Raw genomic sequence first — 19,129 nt, forward strand, 5'->3', positions numbered from 1 at the left:
GGTGGACAACCCTCTCCTCACCCATCATCACGACACACACTATTCTTCAGAATGAGCAGAGCCGCGACGGACACAACAAAGAGGGACTTGGGTTAAACTCACCTCATCGAAGTAGAACAACACTTTCCTCCCATTCAGCTCGTATCTCTTCAGGCCCACTCGCTTGTCCATCAGCAGCTGTTGAGGAAGACGCAAGAAAATCAAGCTCAGTGTGTGGAAAAAACACACAACAGGACTGGACTCTTACAAAGGTTGAACTGGCTTAGTCCTGGAACTGGTCCAGAAACGTTGTGGGGTACATGAGTGTGTTGTTTATGTCTTTGGTGAAGCACTACAGTGGGACATCATTTTTTGCCTCTTAATAGTTTCTAATCCTGGAAACCATCTTAACATGTATTATGCAATGACAAAATAATTTCCCAAGGGACAATAAATCAATAAAAATCAGAAATAATCTCCTCTTATGCATAATATCTATCTGGATGATGTAAATGCTACGGCTGATGGTGAATAAATTTACACCTTTGTCTATAACTGATTGGCTTGTAGCCTTGTAGTCGAGCCAGCTGTACATTTGCTTCTAACATTAATGAACAACTAGTAGTAATGGACATGGAAAGGGACATCAATAGTAATCAGCACCACAGTGGGCTGGACAGCTCCGTCTCATACTAACTAAGGTTTACTATTCACTGAGATTAAATGTGAAGAGAATATGTAACGAAACCCTGAGTTGACATGTCCTCATGGTTCTACAAGCCATTTGGCCTTGTTTATGCTGAGGGGTCCCTCTACAATCCATCATCGTCCGTTCAGCTGAGATAAACTACATCACTTCCTCATTTAAAGCTCATTAAACGATGGCAAACACAGAAACAATAATGACATCATTATCCCAAACATGTGACAAGTGAGGCTTATAAACAGTGCTTGTATCAGTCTACTTTCGCGCTGAACTAAACATGAGCAGCTTGAACGAGCAGCAGACTGAACATACTACTGTTCTAATTTACGCCTCCAGTACAGTGCCCTCACCACCCAACTGTCAGAGGCCACATGTTCTGCATTTGAATGTGCTCTGTGGGCCACAGCTGGAACGCAAACCATATGTGCTCTACCATGACATGATGGCAGAGGCGGGAAAAAAAGTACAGGTCGCCAATCACAGACTATTAGTCGAAATCGACGAGGGATCCCAGCTTTCCTCTGGGATCGCCCGATCAGCGTTTTACACTCAAGAGAGAGTTTCTGGTGTTTCTTCAACCTCGTGCACAAATGTATAGTTGGGTCACACATGCGTGACCATATCTAGAAAATAAGAGTGCATGAATGAGTAATGGGGAAGCTGTTTACTGCAAATTTGAGTGTGCGCATAGAGAGCCAGCAGAGTTAATTCCCCCCATGGGAGGATTTTTTTATTCTGTCAAAGGTGGCAGCCTTTGGACAGCAGGGGTTTATGAGGTGCTCAGCCTGAGCTGGCGCCACCGAGACACACACATACACACTCTCTCTCTCTCTTACACACAGACTACACAATTGGTCTCTCTGTTTACGAAAGCATTGTTTGTCTATCTAGCAACTAAGCATTGCCAATGAACTCCCAGAGCTCCAATGTTATATCCGCAGTGTGTTCTGAGCTGTAAAACAAAGCTCATTATATTGGGTGATAAGAGGCCGTGGCTGCGGTAGCTCCCAGTCAGTCACCGGACTAATCATTCATGACTACAGCTTCCCTGAAAGCAGACATGACTGTAGAAGCCAAGCTTGCCGCCATAAATTGAGGAATGTAAGTGGCAGTCGGGCAGGCAGCAGTAAAACTCCAAGGGAGGCCAGCAGGGGTGTAAACTGAGCTTGTTAGCCACTACAACTCGGGTCAGCCTCAACTGACACACTCACAGCAGTGTTCGTGTGTATGTGTGTGCGTGTTTAACGTTTACCCAGGTAGCCAGAGAGGTGACTCTTTTAGAGGTGGGAGCCCGCAGACTGAGGCCCTATAACTGTCTAGTAATGAGGGACAGGCCTCTGATGGGTGGCTGGGGAGCTGACCTGGATCCAGCCCTTAAATTCATCATCAGTTTCTCTCGTATTTACCATTCCTCAGTTTACTCATCCATCCTACATCTGTTACGCCTTTAATCCAATCTTCTGTTTATTACAGTACATCTGTCTCTTCCTTCTGTCCTTTGTAAACTACACAAGCTTTCTCTAAGCCTGCACCTCACGTGGCCCAGTGAGGCGAGTGTTTTTGGTCTCGTAGGCCCAGAGAGGCCCGATGGCCTCTGACCCCGGGACATTGTAACCCAGCGGTGCCTGAGTTGAGCTGCTCTTTCTCTTATCATACCCAAAAAAAAAAACCCACCATAAAAAAGGACCTTCACCTTAACGACCATTCCCGTCACTACGACACACACAAACACGTGAAATGCTTTCACATTGCACATCTGTGCAACACGCAGCGCTTGGAGGGCCTGTCCCGTTTGAAGGAAGTCCTCAGGAGCCGTTCTATCCAACAACTTCTTACAAGAATGGAGAGCATAACAGGTAAACACTTGACTCCTTGCTGCTCCGACAAATATTTACACAACACACTCTACTGTACCAACGGAATAATATCCGTATCCAAAGAGCGTTTGTTTATGCGAGCCTGTTTGGGGATGCATCCTGTGTGGGTGTGAATGTGTACACGTGAGCGGGTTTCGCAGTGGGTCTGAAAAGGAAACGGGAGGAGTCTGATGAATTCCATGACATACTGCGTTTCATCAAATGGCCTCCAGATGTGGACGCATCTGTCTCTCCTTCCACCTGCCTTTCGGTCTCGGCACTTACCTGACTTCTTGCCCTGCCTGTCTTGCAATATGTGAGCCGCTACGACCCACAATAAAAGCCACTGTAACTGGGTATGTTCAGGATGTACAGTCTCTAAGCCTTTGGCAAAGCGTGTGCGTGTGTATTAATGTGATTACATACCCTCTCTAGGCTTTCAACATCTGCTCGGAAGCCAGAAATCATGGGAACGTCTATGACGGCCATGTTGGACGAGCCTGAATGGAGCCACCTAGGCAGAGAGTCAGGGATGTTATTTGTTAGAAGCAGAACCGCGCACACGTGTGAGGTCAACATCTTTATTTATACTCAGCGTGTGTGTTCTACCTGGCACAGACTTCTAAGGAAATGTGGAAGTCCATTTTGTCCTGGTGGGCCGCTGGGTCGTCGTCATCGATGGGCGCCCGCCGCTTCCGGTTAAGCTCAGAGCGGTTGTCGGCACGGCTCCTGGAGCGCGAGGAGGGATGGCGGGAAGAGGAGGAGGAGGAGGATGAGGAGGAGGGGGGCTGCAGGTGTCGCTCCTGAAAAGGCTCTTTCAGGTCCACCTTGAGCTGAAAGGCTGGCTTGGATACTGGGTCAGGTAGGTTGTAAGACACGTCAATCTGCAGACAAACAGGGAGCAGCGGGAGTGCAGTGTTGAAGAATTATATCCACGAAATTAAGACTTTAAATGCTCAAACAGAGCAGACAGACTTGCTCTAGGCATGGCACAGCCAGTCTGTTGGAAACTTATCCTGTGAAATATCTCAATCCCTTTGGATTTTGTACAGACATTCCTGGTTCCCGGAGGATGAATCCCACAGACTTTGCTTGTGGCTGAGTTTTCCTCTGGTGCCACCATGAGGTTTAAATTTGTGGTTTTGAGTGAAATGTCTCAACAACTATTGGCTGAACCACTGGTAAAATGTGGTACACACACATTCATATCTCCTCAGTACATTAACTCTTATCTAATGTTATCATTGGGTCAAATACCTGCAAAAACAGGTATTTGACCCAATGGTATTTATTAGTAGAACGGCTGTAGATTTAGTCATTTTTCCCTTTCTGATTAGGACATTTGGTCTTGAGCTAGTCTTGCCAAATCTCCACCTAATTTTGGTTGAAGCTTCACTTCTTCATTTGAGGATGTGACAAACAGCAAGCAGAGGCTGTGTGTAGCCCTGCAATAGAGACATGTAGTATGTCAGATCAGCTGATAGTTTGTCATATTGTCTGCTATTAAAACAAGTTTTCATTTGTTTGCCAAATATCTGGTATTTGTTTGAGGCAGCTATTTGTAAAAAAAAAAAAAAAAATTATGTGTATGGAGAAACAAAATTAATTCACTTTGGCATCACGAATTGGAAACAAACTACTTAGAGTTCAAATATTTAGGACCTCCGGCCTTGAAAATACTAGAAAGTCAGGAAAAAAAAAGACTTTGGCAGCACTTTAAAGCAATAAACCACAAATCATATTCACTGGACACAAGACATGCATTCAGAAGACTACTAGTATTTCAGCCTGAGGACAACTCACTGCTTTGATGCTCTTTATAATTTCACAGAAGATTATTATTCCCAGAACTGTACACATTCTGAATAAATCATCCAGTCTGATTTGAGACCTTTGCAAAGCTACTAAATAATAATCCTGAGGCACAGGACGTATACTCATCACATACAGTATGTCTACAAACACACACCGGCAGGTCTCTTTGATTGCCCCGCTCTTGTATTTCATTAGAGCCCAGGTGCTGCTGGCCCGAGGGGCTGTCAGAGGGGTGTGTTGACGCATGGGGAGGTGTGGATGGAGAGAAAGTAGAGGGGCAGAGAGGTGTGAAGAAAGAAATTGTGTGTTCGTGTGTGAGAAACATGCCGAGGAGAACGAGTTGGAGGACATTTCAGGCCCCGCGGAGAACAACATCCGCTGCTGTAGCTGGCTCTGCCTCAGTCGAACCAAGTCGTATCTCACATACAGCTTTCCGTAAACGGGATTATAAACATCCTTGACTCGCACATGGCAAGCATAGCAAGCAGACAAGCGTTTTAACATGAGTGATAAGACGAGAGCACAGGATGTCATCCAACAAAGAGGAAAAATGACTCCTTCTGTTTATGAAAGGGGGTTTTGTTTATCTGCGACAAGGTAGGAAGTAAACAGAAAGGACGGAGCACACCGATCGATTCACAGGCTTAACTAGTGATAACAGACTAGCATTGTGGCACTGTTGGATGCTCATCAGCTTGGACAAAGACCTGAGGCAGACAACATATATAATCAATTTAGACCAGGTGTACAACCGTCATTCGATAATTGGTTGAACAGGGTTTCAAATCTATTGGATAATGAATCCAAGGGCGGAAGTAGCCAGGGTCAGTGTCCAGGTGCCATTACTGTAACTGTGTCACAAACAAATGAACAAAAGAACACAGACCTCTCCTTAAAATGACAAATATAAAAGTACAAGTACAAAACATCCATCAAGTGTGACAAATTAGAGAAAACATGACAGATTAAGTTCTTCATTTCTGCCAAAGGGCTCCACTGTGTGAATCCAGCAGGCCTCTCTGCAGAGCAGTCACCTCCTCCAAGAGAGGGTGAGATTTTTAGCATGTGCACAATGTTGAGCCATAGCATAATCCGTGTTTTGCGTATATATTGCGGTTTCATGTTCAGGTCTGACGTAGACCAGACCACAGGGATAGTTTAGTACAGTACTTGATGTCTGATGGGCTACAGTATTGTGCACCGTTTCAACTAGATTTCGTCAAGACTGCCAGGACTAGTCACCTCCCCTGTTCTCCTCTGCTGCACAAGGAAGGAGAAAATGTTTTCTACTGATGCACAATCAGACACTCTAGCTGAAGAAGAAGGTGCAAATGTTCCCTGCCCTCTCATGCTCCCTTTTTAACAACATTTTTCAGCCATCAAAGCAGTCGACTCAGTCTCTCACCAGAGACCTCGAAGACCTCAAAAAGAAAGAAATGAGATTCTTCTGGCGTTCTGTCTTTCTCTCTCGGAACAGTGGCGAGGGAAACGCATTCCACGTGGCCTGAGGATCAACAAAACACCTTCCTTTGGCTCTGAAGACTCTGAAGAATGCCTCCAGATATGGGAAGAGATTTTGAACAAATGCGCTGTAGATCTTTTGCTTCTGACGAGTGACAGAGCAACAGCAGAAAAAGAAAAAGTCGGCATTGCAATCAAGACACTTGAAGAGGAACTGATGGGCAAGATCAATCAAGAGACTTGATTCCATCACAAAAAAAGACCTCAAAGTACACAAAATTAGAAAATAAGAGTGAGACATAAAAGACCATGCAGAGGAAAAAGTTTATGGCTGGAAGACATTCTCCAGCAGATGACTCTCTATTTCCTCCAAAGCAAAAGACCAAAGGTTTTCTACCTTTTACGAGAAAGTCATCAGAGAGGAGTGACATGGAGGAACAGACCAAACCATCTTAATGTCTTTTAACACACCCAGACCAAAGCAAAGAAGATGCAGCGGTGGGGCGAGAGGACACCCCAGGTCCCACCGTCATCTGCTGCTCTCATCATATCATCTCTCAAGATGAAAAATGTGTCCGAAGGGTCTTAACTTTTTCCCAACTAACAACACGTTGATGCATTCAAATTTTTTGATGCATTCAAACACTTTTTCTCTACCAGGTGAACTGTTCTGTCAAGCCATGTTGTTAGCAGAGACTTAGACCATGATATGGACATCAATAGAGAAGCAAATCCCTTTAAAAAGAAATCTTCATTCTTGACTTCATCTGATCTAAATCTCTGGAAAACAATTTAGCTGAAATAAACCACATTTCACATTATTATTACTATTAATCTGAATTAAAAGCCTTGAGCAATCTCGAATCTAGGACAGAGATAATCAGTGATAAAGCCTAATATATCTAAGTACTGGTAGTCTGTTACAGTTTGTTGACTTCTTCAATAAAACGTTTGTCTCATGTCTTTCCTTGTTGGTATACTGAACATTACCAGAGTGTTCAAATATGAACAAGCTGATATCTGTGTAACTTCTGTTGTGCAGAACCTGTATACATGCATGCATCATGAAATAGGTCGTGATGCTCTCACCCATTACCTCAACAAACATCCAGATGGGATTTTGCCTTCTACCAAATTCCTACTTACACTGTCAGAAATGATTCTCACCACAAGCTTCTTCAAGTGTTTGGATTTCTATTACTTGCAGCTGTGGGCAGCACTTTTGCTGTTTTGGGCTTGCGAGAAGAGACATTTGTTTATAAACCACTGCAAAACACAGTTTTGATCAAGACTGCTTTGTGGAAAATTTCTATTGATGATATTGTGTTCATATTGAGAGGTGATAGAGGAGAGCTTACTATGGAACAGCATTAAACTTATTCACTTTTTAGATCTAACACATTACAAGGGAAACAACAGTACTATTGAGACTACCATCAAACATAAACCTTTCAGCATAAATACACTTGTAACGGCTGAGTGTAACCATCCAAAACAACTCTATTACAATACTCCTACTCCTAAGCCGTTGAAATGAAACAGTGCTTCCAGCAAAGGGGTTACCCTACATCATATGTCTCATCAGCCAATCAGAGCAGCCTACATACGGAGAGGGAATCCCTGTTAGTTAAGATAACTAGAGCTACCATTACTTCCTCACGGATTGCTTTTTTCTGTTGAGTGCCCTCCTCTGGCAGGCAGGGTCAAAAATATTTCTCTTAATTATGGGAACATCCTCAGAAGTAGCCCATCTCTAAACATCAGCTCTGTGCCTCCCCTGATCACGATTAAACGTCACAATCTGAGACATACTGATTTATTCTGACACTAGAAAACCACCTGTCTCAACACTGTCTCGCGGCTGTCTGATCAATCTATGGGTTTCTTTCTGCCGTGGCCACCGCGCACAACTCTGCTGACACAGAGTACTTTACACATCTACACGAAAAATATCCCATTAATCCTCCATTAACTGCAGCAGAACACACTGTATCCAAAGCAACAGATACACAAAACAGACTCAGCTGCATTTTTCTGGATGAACCTTGTTTCAGCGAAGAAGTAAGCATCCTGTCCACAGGGCCACAGGAATAAACAGGAGTGATCAACACATTCCAAAACAACTGGCTAAACTCTACCAGATTACTCCAATTTACAGTTTTGAGTATTATGGGGCGACAGCGACTGACGCCCCTGCCAGGTCCTTGCTGTGAGCCCATGAAATAAGAGTTACAGTTCCTTTTTGGGCAATGTTTGAGAAAGCAAATGTGTCTGTTTACGTGAGCTTGTGTGTGTGAGCATTACAATACCTGCATGAGACAGCAGCCTTCTCCCTTTGCGCTGACAAAAAGGCCTGTGGGGATACTGGGGATCTGGAAAAACAAAAAAGAAAGAAGAGAAACAAAGAGAGTCAGAGGGGGCAGGGAGAGGTGAATGAGTTATTTATCAAGTGAATGAATGCTGTAGGCTGCTGCGCTGCCACTAGTGGTTCCCTGGCTACTAACCAGCAGGCCTTAATTGCCCCCAATTAAGCTGACACCACTAATCACAGCAGAGGAACATGCCCGGCAGAGAGGACACACTGCACTCTCACCTGAATCACTCTGACTGTCTGATAGAGTACTTTCTCATACACACACACGCACACACACGCACACGCACACACACACACACACACACGCACACACACACACACACACACACACACACACACACACACACACACACACACACACACACACACACACACAGCAGCGATGACCTGACGCCACAGTGGCCCCGGCCAGGGCTATTCACGCCCACACTGTCAAGTTTGTAATGTGTGGGCAAATGGGCCAATAAAACACAGTTATTAAATCAACAGACCAACAAGGTGGTTTTGGGAAATCCAGCCCAGTTAAGCCTGGTTTGGTTTGGCTTGGCAGTGTGAAAAAGGTCCTGGCTAGTAAACAGCCACAGAAACACGGAGATTAATGTTAATGCCAGAGTATGGCTCTGGTGCATAGTTGCTCATCAATCACTGCGGTCAAGAGGGAAAAGTTTCTAAATTGCACGAAAATAACGGGGTTTCTCTGCAGTGAAATACCTCCCTCTGACATCCTGGCAATCATTAGTGGAATTGACAATTAATGTTGATAGAGCGCCGTCAACCTGGATAAACAGTCTGGAGGCAGCAGCGGGGCAAACCGCTTGTCGTGCCTCATCTGCACACAAAAACACCGAGGAGCACGCTCGCCATAAAAGAATCATTTCTTCTAATTATTGTTTCCACGAATGTGATTACCTTGGCACTCTGGAGGAGTTTCTTGTTGTCCCTGTTGAGTTCAAAGGTCTCCTGGAAGTCAAGGTTGGTGGAGGCCAGTGAGATGGTGAGGTTGACCCCTCCTACGTAGGACAGGATGGCGTACTCCGACAGAGCCTGCAGAGCCACACACGTGTCCTGCACAGGAGTTTCAGAAAGATCTACTTTACGCTTGAGTTTTGGGACAGACTGAATGTTTTTTTCAATTTAATATTCATTTATTTGGTTATGACTTATATTTAGAGAGAAACTGCACAGAGAACGACTGCAAACCTGCGTGGAGGAGAAGCCACCCAAGGCATTCCTCTGCTGAGAGAGCCATTTGACCACAGGCAGGGCAGAGGCCACATCTCCTAGGAGGGTGTAGGTCAGAAGACCGTAGGCTGTCATCTCCACCTCCGCTGACACCACTGGGAACAAATGAATTATGAAGATTCATATTTGGATTCTGCATTTTATTTTCAGTTAGGACTGGCTTTGTGATGACAGGAAGCAGCCAGTATTAAGTAATTGAAGAGTCAAGTACTTTTCCAATCGGCAGGCGATGTTCAATCAAATAGTCGTACAGTATACCTGACTGAGAGAGGCCATCACTGAAGCCCATGAAAGTGTCCTCATCTGTCATAGTGCTGCCAGTCAGACTCCAGTGGGTGAGTCCATCTACAGAGACAAACAGAGTGAGCTAAAGACAGAGAGGGCGCAGGGGCGGCATCCTGTATCATATGACTCATTGTATCAATATCCTAATTGTCTGAATCTTTCAGCAACTATGCAACCAAGCCCAGTGTCTTCGGCGTACTTGGGGAATACAATTATTGTGATCAAGTTGAATATTGTCGTGTTCCCCAAAACTCTGTCGAATCTGCCAAATTTTGCAGAAAGTTTCAGTGGAGAGGAAGAGGAGGAAATGGCCAGAGGAAACCAACAGAGAGATAAGAAGCAGAGGGGGGAAAGGGAGGAGTGGACTGAAGCGCTGCTGAGGACGACAGCAGCTTCTATCACCCTCCTTTCGGTCCTTTATCTTGTGCCTGCTCGTTCAAACTGCGAGCAGCCCTTGGACAGGAGGCCTTAATTGTAAATATGGAACGGTTTGTGCTGTTGCAAAACTCTGATCAAAGAAATAAAACGTATATTTCTACAGATTCTCATTAGTCTTGCTGTGACAGTACACTTGCGTTCAACATCTGGCCTTTGCTTGTCACCTGGTAAAACATCTGTTGTCCAGGTCACTGAGCTCAGAATGAACGAACCTCCAGAGAGAGAGTGTGGCGGTACCTTGTGTGATGGCCATGTGGTTGAGGCGGCGCAGGGCCAGCGGGGCGTAAGGGCTGCGTAGCAGAGCCAAGGCGTACGCAGACAAGGCCGTGGTGTAAGGGTCATCGGCAGAGTAGGTGTTGCTCTCCAGGAAATCCTTGGCTTTGGCCACCGCCACCTTCTCTTCCTGGACCAGACGTGACAGCACATTAGACGAACACAAACAAACTGTGATGATAGTCATTAACAGCTTACAAGGCATGGCAGGGGTGGACTTGTAACAACTGTAATTTTTGTTAGGATTTTTATAATTTAGTCGAACGATTTGCATATTAGCAAGGAGGCCTGGACACATTTATGTGTATTTATCCTTCCACTAGTGATAACCTGCTGTTTAAACCTGTACATGTGTTGCTGATGCTTTGTCTCCCCAATTTAGTAGCTGGTTAAAATAACACATAGACTAGATTAAAAACCACATCAGAATATTTGAGTCTGGTGTTGATGGAAGCTGTCCTGAACAGCAAGACACAGCTGAAATAAACGAGGGACTCCCGGCCCATAAAGCTGAATGTTGTGAAATATGTAAATGGTGGCATCATGGCTCCACTGACAAAAATAAATTAAAAGTAACAAAATCTTTGAAACATCTTTTGCACTCAGTGTTTGTTTTCAAGTTTACAATGAGCAAAACATGAAAACGTACATTATGTTTAATGGTTTAATAACAAATTTAATTGAAATGACACACTTTATTATGTTATATATTGACAATAATTGTACAGTTTAGTCTAGTAGTCTAGTCTAGTATCTTTACATGTTTTCTTTTATTCTACGTATACTGTATTGTCCTAGAGATCACCAGATATGCCTCTTACATGACCTCTGGCATGCCTTTTACACACACACACACACACAAACAGGCACACACACATAGTTTAGAGGCTGTCCTGTCCAAACTCTCACCCGTCTCCTTCGCTCAGAAGTCGTTATTGAATAAACATTCATTTTGGCCATTAAAAAAGTTGAGAGTTGACTTTCATCTCATGCAGATGTGACCTTCCCTCTCATCCCGAGATGATAGGCCTCCAGAGCCACTCACTGTAATTGCAGCAGTCATCTTTTAATTAAGTGAAATTGGAGGGGGGGTTGAAGGTTCCGCTTTGATGTGAAGGATACCTTTTCACTTTTTATCAGTTGTAAAAGGACAGACTCTCAGAAGAAGCCCTTTGGGATAAATAGCAGAGGAAAGGAGGTGGGGGACAGATGGGATGGAGGGGAGCCAGGAGGAGGAAATGCTAAATAAAGAGTCAAGTATGTGGACAAATGGAGAGCAAAGACACAAACAATCAGAGGCTCACAGGCTGTCATATTGTCAGAGTAAGCATTGCACTCTGACGGTGATTTCACCAAATTTATGTTCCTCTTTCTTTTCCCACGTCTTTCAGGGATTGAGCAGCACATACAGTGCCGATCTTTAATTACTGAGGATGGTTATTAGTGGCAGTAAAGAAAAATCATGCAGCGGAGAAAGTAGAGCAGAGAGGGAAAAACCAGACAGGAGAAGAGAAGGAATGCGACCGAGGTGTCTTGCACAGAACTGAATTGTCTTCGCACGTCAGCCTAAATCTTTTGATGCAGTCCAAAATGTGATTGGATATTAGATTAGCAGCAACGGGGCAGAACAAATATGAGTGGGCTGACTGCCAGCACATCCATCTCCACAACTATCAGGAATGCAGAGATACGTCCACACACGACCTGCGCTTCAATTCACAGCAGGCTGGTAGGACGGGCTACAGGAGTAAGTGGTTCAAGTGGGACAGGCAGTGTTGCTCCACGTGATTAAAAGACTTGCACCTTTTAACCCGCTGGCACAGTGAATCAATTTGTACCACATCGGCTGTAAATGACAGATCAGGCAAAGTGGAAGATTTGTACTTGTTTCTCTAATGGGCTTGTTGAAGTACCATCACATTAAACAGCGTTTAGCTTAACGCTGAGCACTGATGCTATTTGTTGGACTGCTTACCTCTGTGGTTATCCCCGTCTCCAAGAGAGCTGCTACCACATAAGCTGTAAGTGAAATCTTCCCGTGGATCCCTCCCTGTGGACAAAAGCACACTTCAGCTTTCAGGTGATTTCATGTTGTGGAGACCCTCATCTCGTCAGACTCACAGAAGTTCATGAATTTAATTAGAACCCTGAGGCAGCTATGCGGTTAGCATTGAGTTTGAAAGTGGGACAGCACCCTAACAGTCGAGTCCCAATCCATGTTGTCACTGACTCAGCGAGTACTCAGCATATTCATCTAGACTGCTCCTTCAGAACATATACGTAATGTACCTGAGACTTGGTGCTTCCATGCTTCCATGTTTGTCCCTGCTGAGGAGCTCAGGAGGCCGTGGCTCAAGGGTAGACCACCAATCAGATGATTGGTGGTCCGATCCCCGGCCCCTCCAGTCTACATGTTCAAATGTCCTTAGGCAAGATACTGAATGCTCCCGATGCTGTGTCATCAGTGTGTGAATGGGTGAATGTGTCATGTGTTGTAAAGCACTCTGAGTGGTCAAACTAGGCTCTGAAAGTGCTATATAATAGCAGTCCATGCAGTAGATTTGGACTCCACATCCACCACCACGCAAACCCACCTGCAGGTCTTTGTTGAGGATGCGGCCCATGGCGGGGAAGGAGCCATCATTTCGCTGATGTTTGATGAGCCAGGACTTGGCTGCACGAAGCTCCTCGGGGTCAATGAAGATGAAACCGCGAGACTGAGCAAAGGACTTCAGCACAAATGCTGTCAACCTAGAGGGAGAGGAGACGGAGGTGGGGGAGTGAGAGATAAAGATGGGTGAGAGGGAAGGAAAGCGGAAGGAGATAAGAGAGGAGAGATATCTAAGATCCTTTTAAACATGTGCTGGCAAATCCCGCAAAAAATACTTAACTATCAGGAGTTTGACGGCAATCAGTTTTTCAACAGAGTGAGGAGTTTTCCAACAAGTCGCACTCTTTCAATCTGTCAACAGAAGGGGAGCGGGGCTGATAGAGGAGCAGATGGAGGGATGTTTTTGTCAAAGATAGAGGGAGAAAGGACTGGTATGTATAGATGGATGTGAGGAAATGGAAAAAAAGAAAGGAAGTGAGGAGGGGAGCAGATGGGCGCGGCAGGGTTTGATCAGCTCCACAGGATGCGGCAGCTGTGCCACTGAGAATGTGAAATCTCACGCAGGCCAATTGTGTACAGTATCTTCCTGCACGTACGTTGGAGATTTCCCAAAAGCATTCTGCAACTTACACAAATCCCAGGGACCAAGGTTGTGAATCTGGCTCGCCTGGGTGTGCAACTGAGAGTTTATGAGGCCTCGTTTTAGTGGGCCATGGTGGAGAAGGACCAGGGGAACCGCGGAGAAAGGCCAAGGTCAGCCCTGGGGGACACGGCTGAGCTAATAAACACACACTCATCCATAAACAACAGACCTCCCGGTAGTGGTCGAAAGCTGCAGACTTTGGCCAACGACTCCTCAGTGACAGCAAGACATTCCATTACAGCACCCCTGACCACAACTGACTTATAGGATGAGGCAAGCTGCTCGCCATAAAAAGAAAGAAACGCAAGATGGAAACGAAGAAATAAACAAACAGGTTGTGCTCTAGTTTCTCAGCACAGCTCGTAAGTGAGAACGCAATCCAAGAAAGAGCACCAGGGGAGACGAGTATGAAAAAAAGAACCTCGCTCTCATAAAGCGAAACATTAAATCTTCCCTGGCTGGAACCACGATGTTATTCCTCCCCTGAGACAAAACTAGGGATGGAGGCGCAAGCCTGCTGGAATTTTTATAATGTTAAGTAATATCGTATCACGGGCCCCAGGGAAAGGTACTGGAAAGTGTAAATATGATTTACTTTGGGGAAGGAAGGAAGCACTAGACAGGCTCACTTCCACCACTCGGCCCTTGGCTGGGGTCACCCTCTCTTGATCCCCCCCCCCTCCTTTATCCTTTTTTTCTGACTTCCCACTTCCAAATCCCCCCTCTGAGCTACCCTTATCCAGCTCCATGCTTCAAAGGGTACATCTGAAGGATTTGTTCTAAAGACAATACATGGGTGTGCTCCACGATAAAGCCTAACTTGACAAGCCTAAAGGGGGAATGCTGCGAGTTGGACTCAGAGAAAGTGTTCCCTGTCCCCTGTTCACGTACTTTTACTACTGAGATGTCGCTGGTGTGTTGTTTTGGTAAAGCATCCAGGGGTCTATCACTTAAACTGAGATGAAACTTGATGACACCAACATATTACTAATGAGGGGTTAGGTTTAGGGGCTGCTGCCACGAGGCTGCTGAAGCTGAAATGATGGATTAGGTGCTACTGCTGCTACTAAACTGGGAAATTAAATCAAGACACATGTAAAATGTTAGCAAATGTCTGGCTGCAGCTGATCATTTCTCTCTCACCATTTGTTGGATATGTCTATATTTCAATTCTAGGGATTACTTTTGCAGTCTGTGAATTACAGCTTTGTAGCAGGTCTTAATATTTCATACAGAAAACAGATAGCTTTAATTTTACAAATACACACCTTCAGTTGCTCTATAGCTAAGCTATAGCAAAAGGAAGATTGGCTTGCCAGTTTGGCTGAAGACTGCAAAGAGCTATTAGGTCATTACAGCAGCAGATATCAGTTCTTTCAATCTCTGGTATTCAGCCCCCCAACCCTGCTAACGTTGTCAGATCAGTCTTTGGGCAGACCCAAATGCCATGCCAGCCTCAACATGTAGAGCCCAGAACAGACTGTCAGAGAGAATGAAGAAAGAAAGAGAACTGGCCCCGCTTTTAAAGAGAATCATATAAGGAGGGAGCACACTTTTGACAAGTTTGTGAAAAGCAGTTTATTAGTTTAGCCTCATTTTTCTCTAAAATGGAAGAAAACTCGAGGGCTTATTAGATTACTCAGATGAATTGTCTTTTTAAGTCTGTCTTTTTTAAATAGTTTTGCAAGACAGTTGAGGTTTATGGACTGTCACATTGGGCTGGTATTATAAAATAAGGCGTGAGGGTGTCAAAGGGGGGCACGGAGCAGCAGGACTGAGGCATACAGTCAGAATGGGAGGCTGGGGTGCAGTGTGTGTGTGTGTGTATAAAAACATCACGAGTCTTGCTTATAATACTGGTAGATGATGGAAACATTACAAAAACCAAAGGGGTGAATTTACACTTTGGAATTAAGGGTATAATTGAGAATCCGATCAGGTCCACAGTTGGACATGTAGTTAAAGGGGCAACACTTTTGGCACAATGTAGTCAATGAAAAGTCCTCACAAATATGGCAATAAAAGCTGACACATGTATGCACAAACCCACGCTCAACATCTGCATTGCAGTATTCGCAAAATAGCAGGTAGTTCTCACTGAACTCCACATGAAAAGGAGCCAGGGGTTAAAAACACACTCTATCACCCTTATCAGTCCTCCTCGCTGTCTCCCTGCTTTAGATTACATTAAGTCAGTGAACTTTCAGTCTGCACTGTGCAGTTTTAACAGCACAAGAGAGAGCCAGTGCTGCACACAGAGAGCCAGTGCTGCACACCAAAGCATTACTGCCAGCCCTTGTCATTATGTTCAGTCTTTTCATTAGATCCTGTCAATTTCCACTCAGATACATTTTACAAGCTGGAATACATTAACACTGCATTACGGGTGCTTTTAAGCAGGCAGTAAATGCACTACTCTATTCGTGAACTCTGGAACTAAAACAAAACCTGGGCTTGTTTTGGATGCAAACATGTTGCTGATGGATTCATAAAGTGTCTGATGCAGGTTTACTGAAGGTTCACCATCTAAATCGTGCCCACAACCCCGGGCGACGTGGGCGCCAAGGAAAACTCCAAACCTCTGCTTGTTACATCCTCATATCCTCTCACAGTCATCACGGGAAGAGTTCAAGGTTTCCATACGAGTTTAATGTTACCAATTACACCCAGGTAGTGAGTCATTAAGAGGCATGCTCCACTTCTACTTTCTAGGCCATGTCCAAAAAAAGGTAGCGGGCCATTTGGTGAAGTGGCTCCAGACAACTTATAACACTGTCTCCAATTGTGGCATTAAGAGCTCGTCTGTGGGGCCAAAGCAGCATGGGTCCACTCAGTGCCACGGATATGAACCCTGATTAACTGCAAATAAATCTTGACAGCTTTGCCTACCTCGGGGATCCAATTATGCAGTTTGTTTATGATTCTCTGTCGTTTATATAACCTGCTGTTTCACAGCGTTAGCTCTATTAAATATCATAATACCCACCTCGCCTCATAAATCAAGCCGAGGTATGCACATTGTGCATGGGCCTCAAAATGCAAGCAGTGGGGCTCCCCATTGAGGGCATTGATTTCAGTTTTATAAATATAATGAGGTGGTTCTGTCTGCCTGCTTGGCCCCAGGGAGTGTAAACATGAAATAAACACTCGCCAGTGATTTAAACACATCAACAGGAATAGATTAATTCGAGCACAGTGTACTGAGATGCTGATAAAAATTTCATTGCTTTGGCCAACGACCTATGTCTCAGTTAAAGGTGAAGAATGTGGGTGCAGCTAAGTATAGTTCGGCTGGTATGAGTTAAGTAAACTTTAACAGCTACACCTTCAACGACTTACCACATACTGCCAGAGGAATCCCGCTCTCCGAAGGCACTGTAGGATCCATCCTGCCGTTTGTAGGTCAGCTGTCTCTGGTAGCCTGGAGAAGAAGAAGAGATGGGAGAGCACTTTCCGTTAGGAATAGTCCTTCAATATTACCAATTATTATTATAAATTATGTGCATACTTGTTCAGGTTGTACAGAGCCTGTCAAGTCTGTAGGAACTCCAGCTGACCCTGCTCTCTGTCCATCACTGCAGATACTTTGTTAAAAAAACACTCCACTGCTTCTTCTCAAAATAGCATTCCATAGGATCCTCACATACTGCACGTAATGGGATAAATGCACGCTAACAGCCAGAGGTGAAGTCGTAATATAATAAGAGTAAACAGATTTTACAGTAAATTGTATTTAATGTTCTAGAAAAGTGTCAGGGAATGAAGTGAGGGCTCGTCTTTCATCTTGTGATCTTTGAAGTTAAGGCAGGAAATGAGAAGCAACAAGGTGGGACTGAACTCTGGGCTACATTTTACAGGCGGTGCAAAGACTGGCAAAAGCAGCACTCTAACATGTGGGATTTTCCTGACCTTGAAATGCTCTTTGGCCATTTATTTGGTATTTTCACGTAGTGCGCATGGTGCAAAGTTAGGAAGGGGGATGCAAAAGGCTGCACACAACTGACGTGGGGCAAGGTGAACTTCTTTTATGCAGAGCGAGTCGCGCCTGCACATACTGTATTTATAAAAGAGTGCTTGGACATGCCCTTGATGTTATTCTGGCACATGACAACATGCTTTGCACTGCCCCACGCTGCGATCAAAGACAGAGATTCCAACACACACCTTACTTAATGTTACGTAATAACTTATGTGGTGCTGAGACAAGAGCGTAAACTTTGAATTCTTTTGGGCTCCTTACACGTTTTAACAATTCCTCTGAGTCTCCCCAGCAACAGCCTCAACGTCAATTCAAGTGTAAGTACAGTAGGAATAACTGAGTGGGTCTTTGTGAGGGTACATGGAGAAAACGGAGGGGGTAGAGAAAAGATTGGTCTGGGTAACTCTGAGTAACCACATCCAGCTTCGTGTTCCAGTCCATGAGCCAAAGCATTACGTGCCAGCCAGGTCGAGGTCAAGAAATCAACAGTTCCACAAACAAAAACCTTTATCCAAGGTAAACCTCTGCCCAGTAGTTTCCAGAAAACTGAACAACAACAGCGCACAGTTTGAAAATTAGAAAACATTCCTTCCGCTCAGCATTAAGTCACTTTGCTCACAGTCGGGATTCGACTTGTTTAGATTCACGGCGCACTCTGAGAGCTTAATTGATGCTTTTGTTTCCTCTGCTTGAACAGCTGTTCGCTAATTGGAGGTGCGTTAGCAGGATTCTGGGAATGCAGCGCATCTTTGGATAAACATTCATCAGTTATCTGACCAGTCATCCAGACAGGTGGAATCTGCGGCATCGAAGGCGATCCTTCATCTCAGTGTCCAACATTGGATCACTGATTCAGGTATGTCCAAAGTAGTCCAGGATAACAGTTTGCATGAATTAAGAGCTCTTGGTCCTTCTGATACTCGGCTTATAAATATCTTAACATTTTCAACATTTTACTGGACATCCAAACCACATTACAGTGAGCAGAAGAAACTTCTAAAAGACAATCATTCAAATTGAAAGTCTAAAAAATGGAAACCCATATTTCCTTGACACAAACATGTAAAACTTCTTACAGGAAGACAAATGATAAGAGGTGAGGAGAGCAACATGTTTTTAGAGCTTGTTGAGGAGGCCATCTTCGACCCACTGGGATAAGTTTGTATTAAACGTTTGGTGTAAGGGTGCAATGTGTCATGAAAGCAGAGCGCTGTTGGGTTGCAGTTTCTTTACCTTGCAGCAGATAGTCAGTTGCTTCATTCTCGACCTCAGGGCTCAGCTGCCGGGTCTTCTGCAGGTACTTGAGAACAAAGACATTGGGGGCAAAGTGGATCATGTTCTGCTCCCCGCATCCAAAGGGCAGCCGCAACAGCTTGTCCAGATTATTCAGAGTTGGCCCCATCACATCCCCTGATACAGGTTCACACGCACACACACACACACACACATACACACACACAATGTTTA

General features: G+C 44.7%; 1 protein-coding gene across 2 annotated transcripts in view; it reads right to left on the bottom strand.

The window, feature by feature from the left end:
- The window catches only part of cpamd8 (C3 and PZP like alpha-2-macroglobulin domain containing 8), a 43,172-nt gene that overhangs the window by 6,280 nt on the left and 17,763 nt on the right, over positions 1-19,129 (bottom strand). For both annotated transcript variants that reach the window (XM_041934817.1, XM_041934816.1), the window contains 12 exons: positions 18,896-19,072; positions 17,023-17,104; positions 13,024-13,180; positions 12,405-12,479; positions 10,394-10,559; positions 9,692-9,778; positions 9,392-9,528; positions 9,101-9,256; positions 8,127-8,189; positions 3,151-3,425; positions 2,968-3,055; positions 103-177 (listed from right to left, as the gene is read on the bottom strand). In XM_041934817.1, coding sequence (XP_041790751.1) covers positions 103-177; positions 2,968-3,055; positions 3,151-3,425; positions 8,127-8,189; positions 9,101-9,256; positions 9,392-9,528; positions 9,692-9,778; positions 10,394-10,559; positions 12,405-12,479; positions 13,024-13,180; positions 17,023-17,104; positions 18,896-19,072 — 1,538 coding nt within the window. The remainder of the gene's footprint in view (positions 1-102; positions 178-2,967; positions 3,056-3,150; positions 3,426-8,126; positions 8,190-9,100; positions 9,257-9,391; positions 9,529-9,691; positions 9,779-10,393; positions 10,560-12,404; positions 12,480-13,023; positions 13,181-17,022; positions 17,105-18,895; positions 19,073-19,129) is intronic.

Source organism: Chelmon rostratus, chromosome 4 (genome assembly GCF_017976325.1).
Source record: "Chelmon rostratus isolate fCheRos1 chromosome 4, fCheRos1.pri, whole genome shotgun sequence".
Lineage (NCBI taxonomy): Eukaryota > Metazoa > Chordata > Actinopteri > Chaetodontiformes > Chaetodontidae > Chelmon > Chelmon rostratus.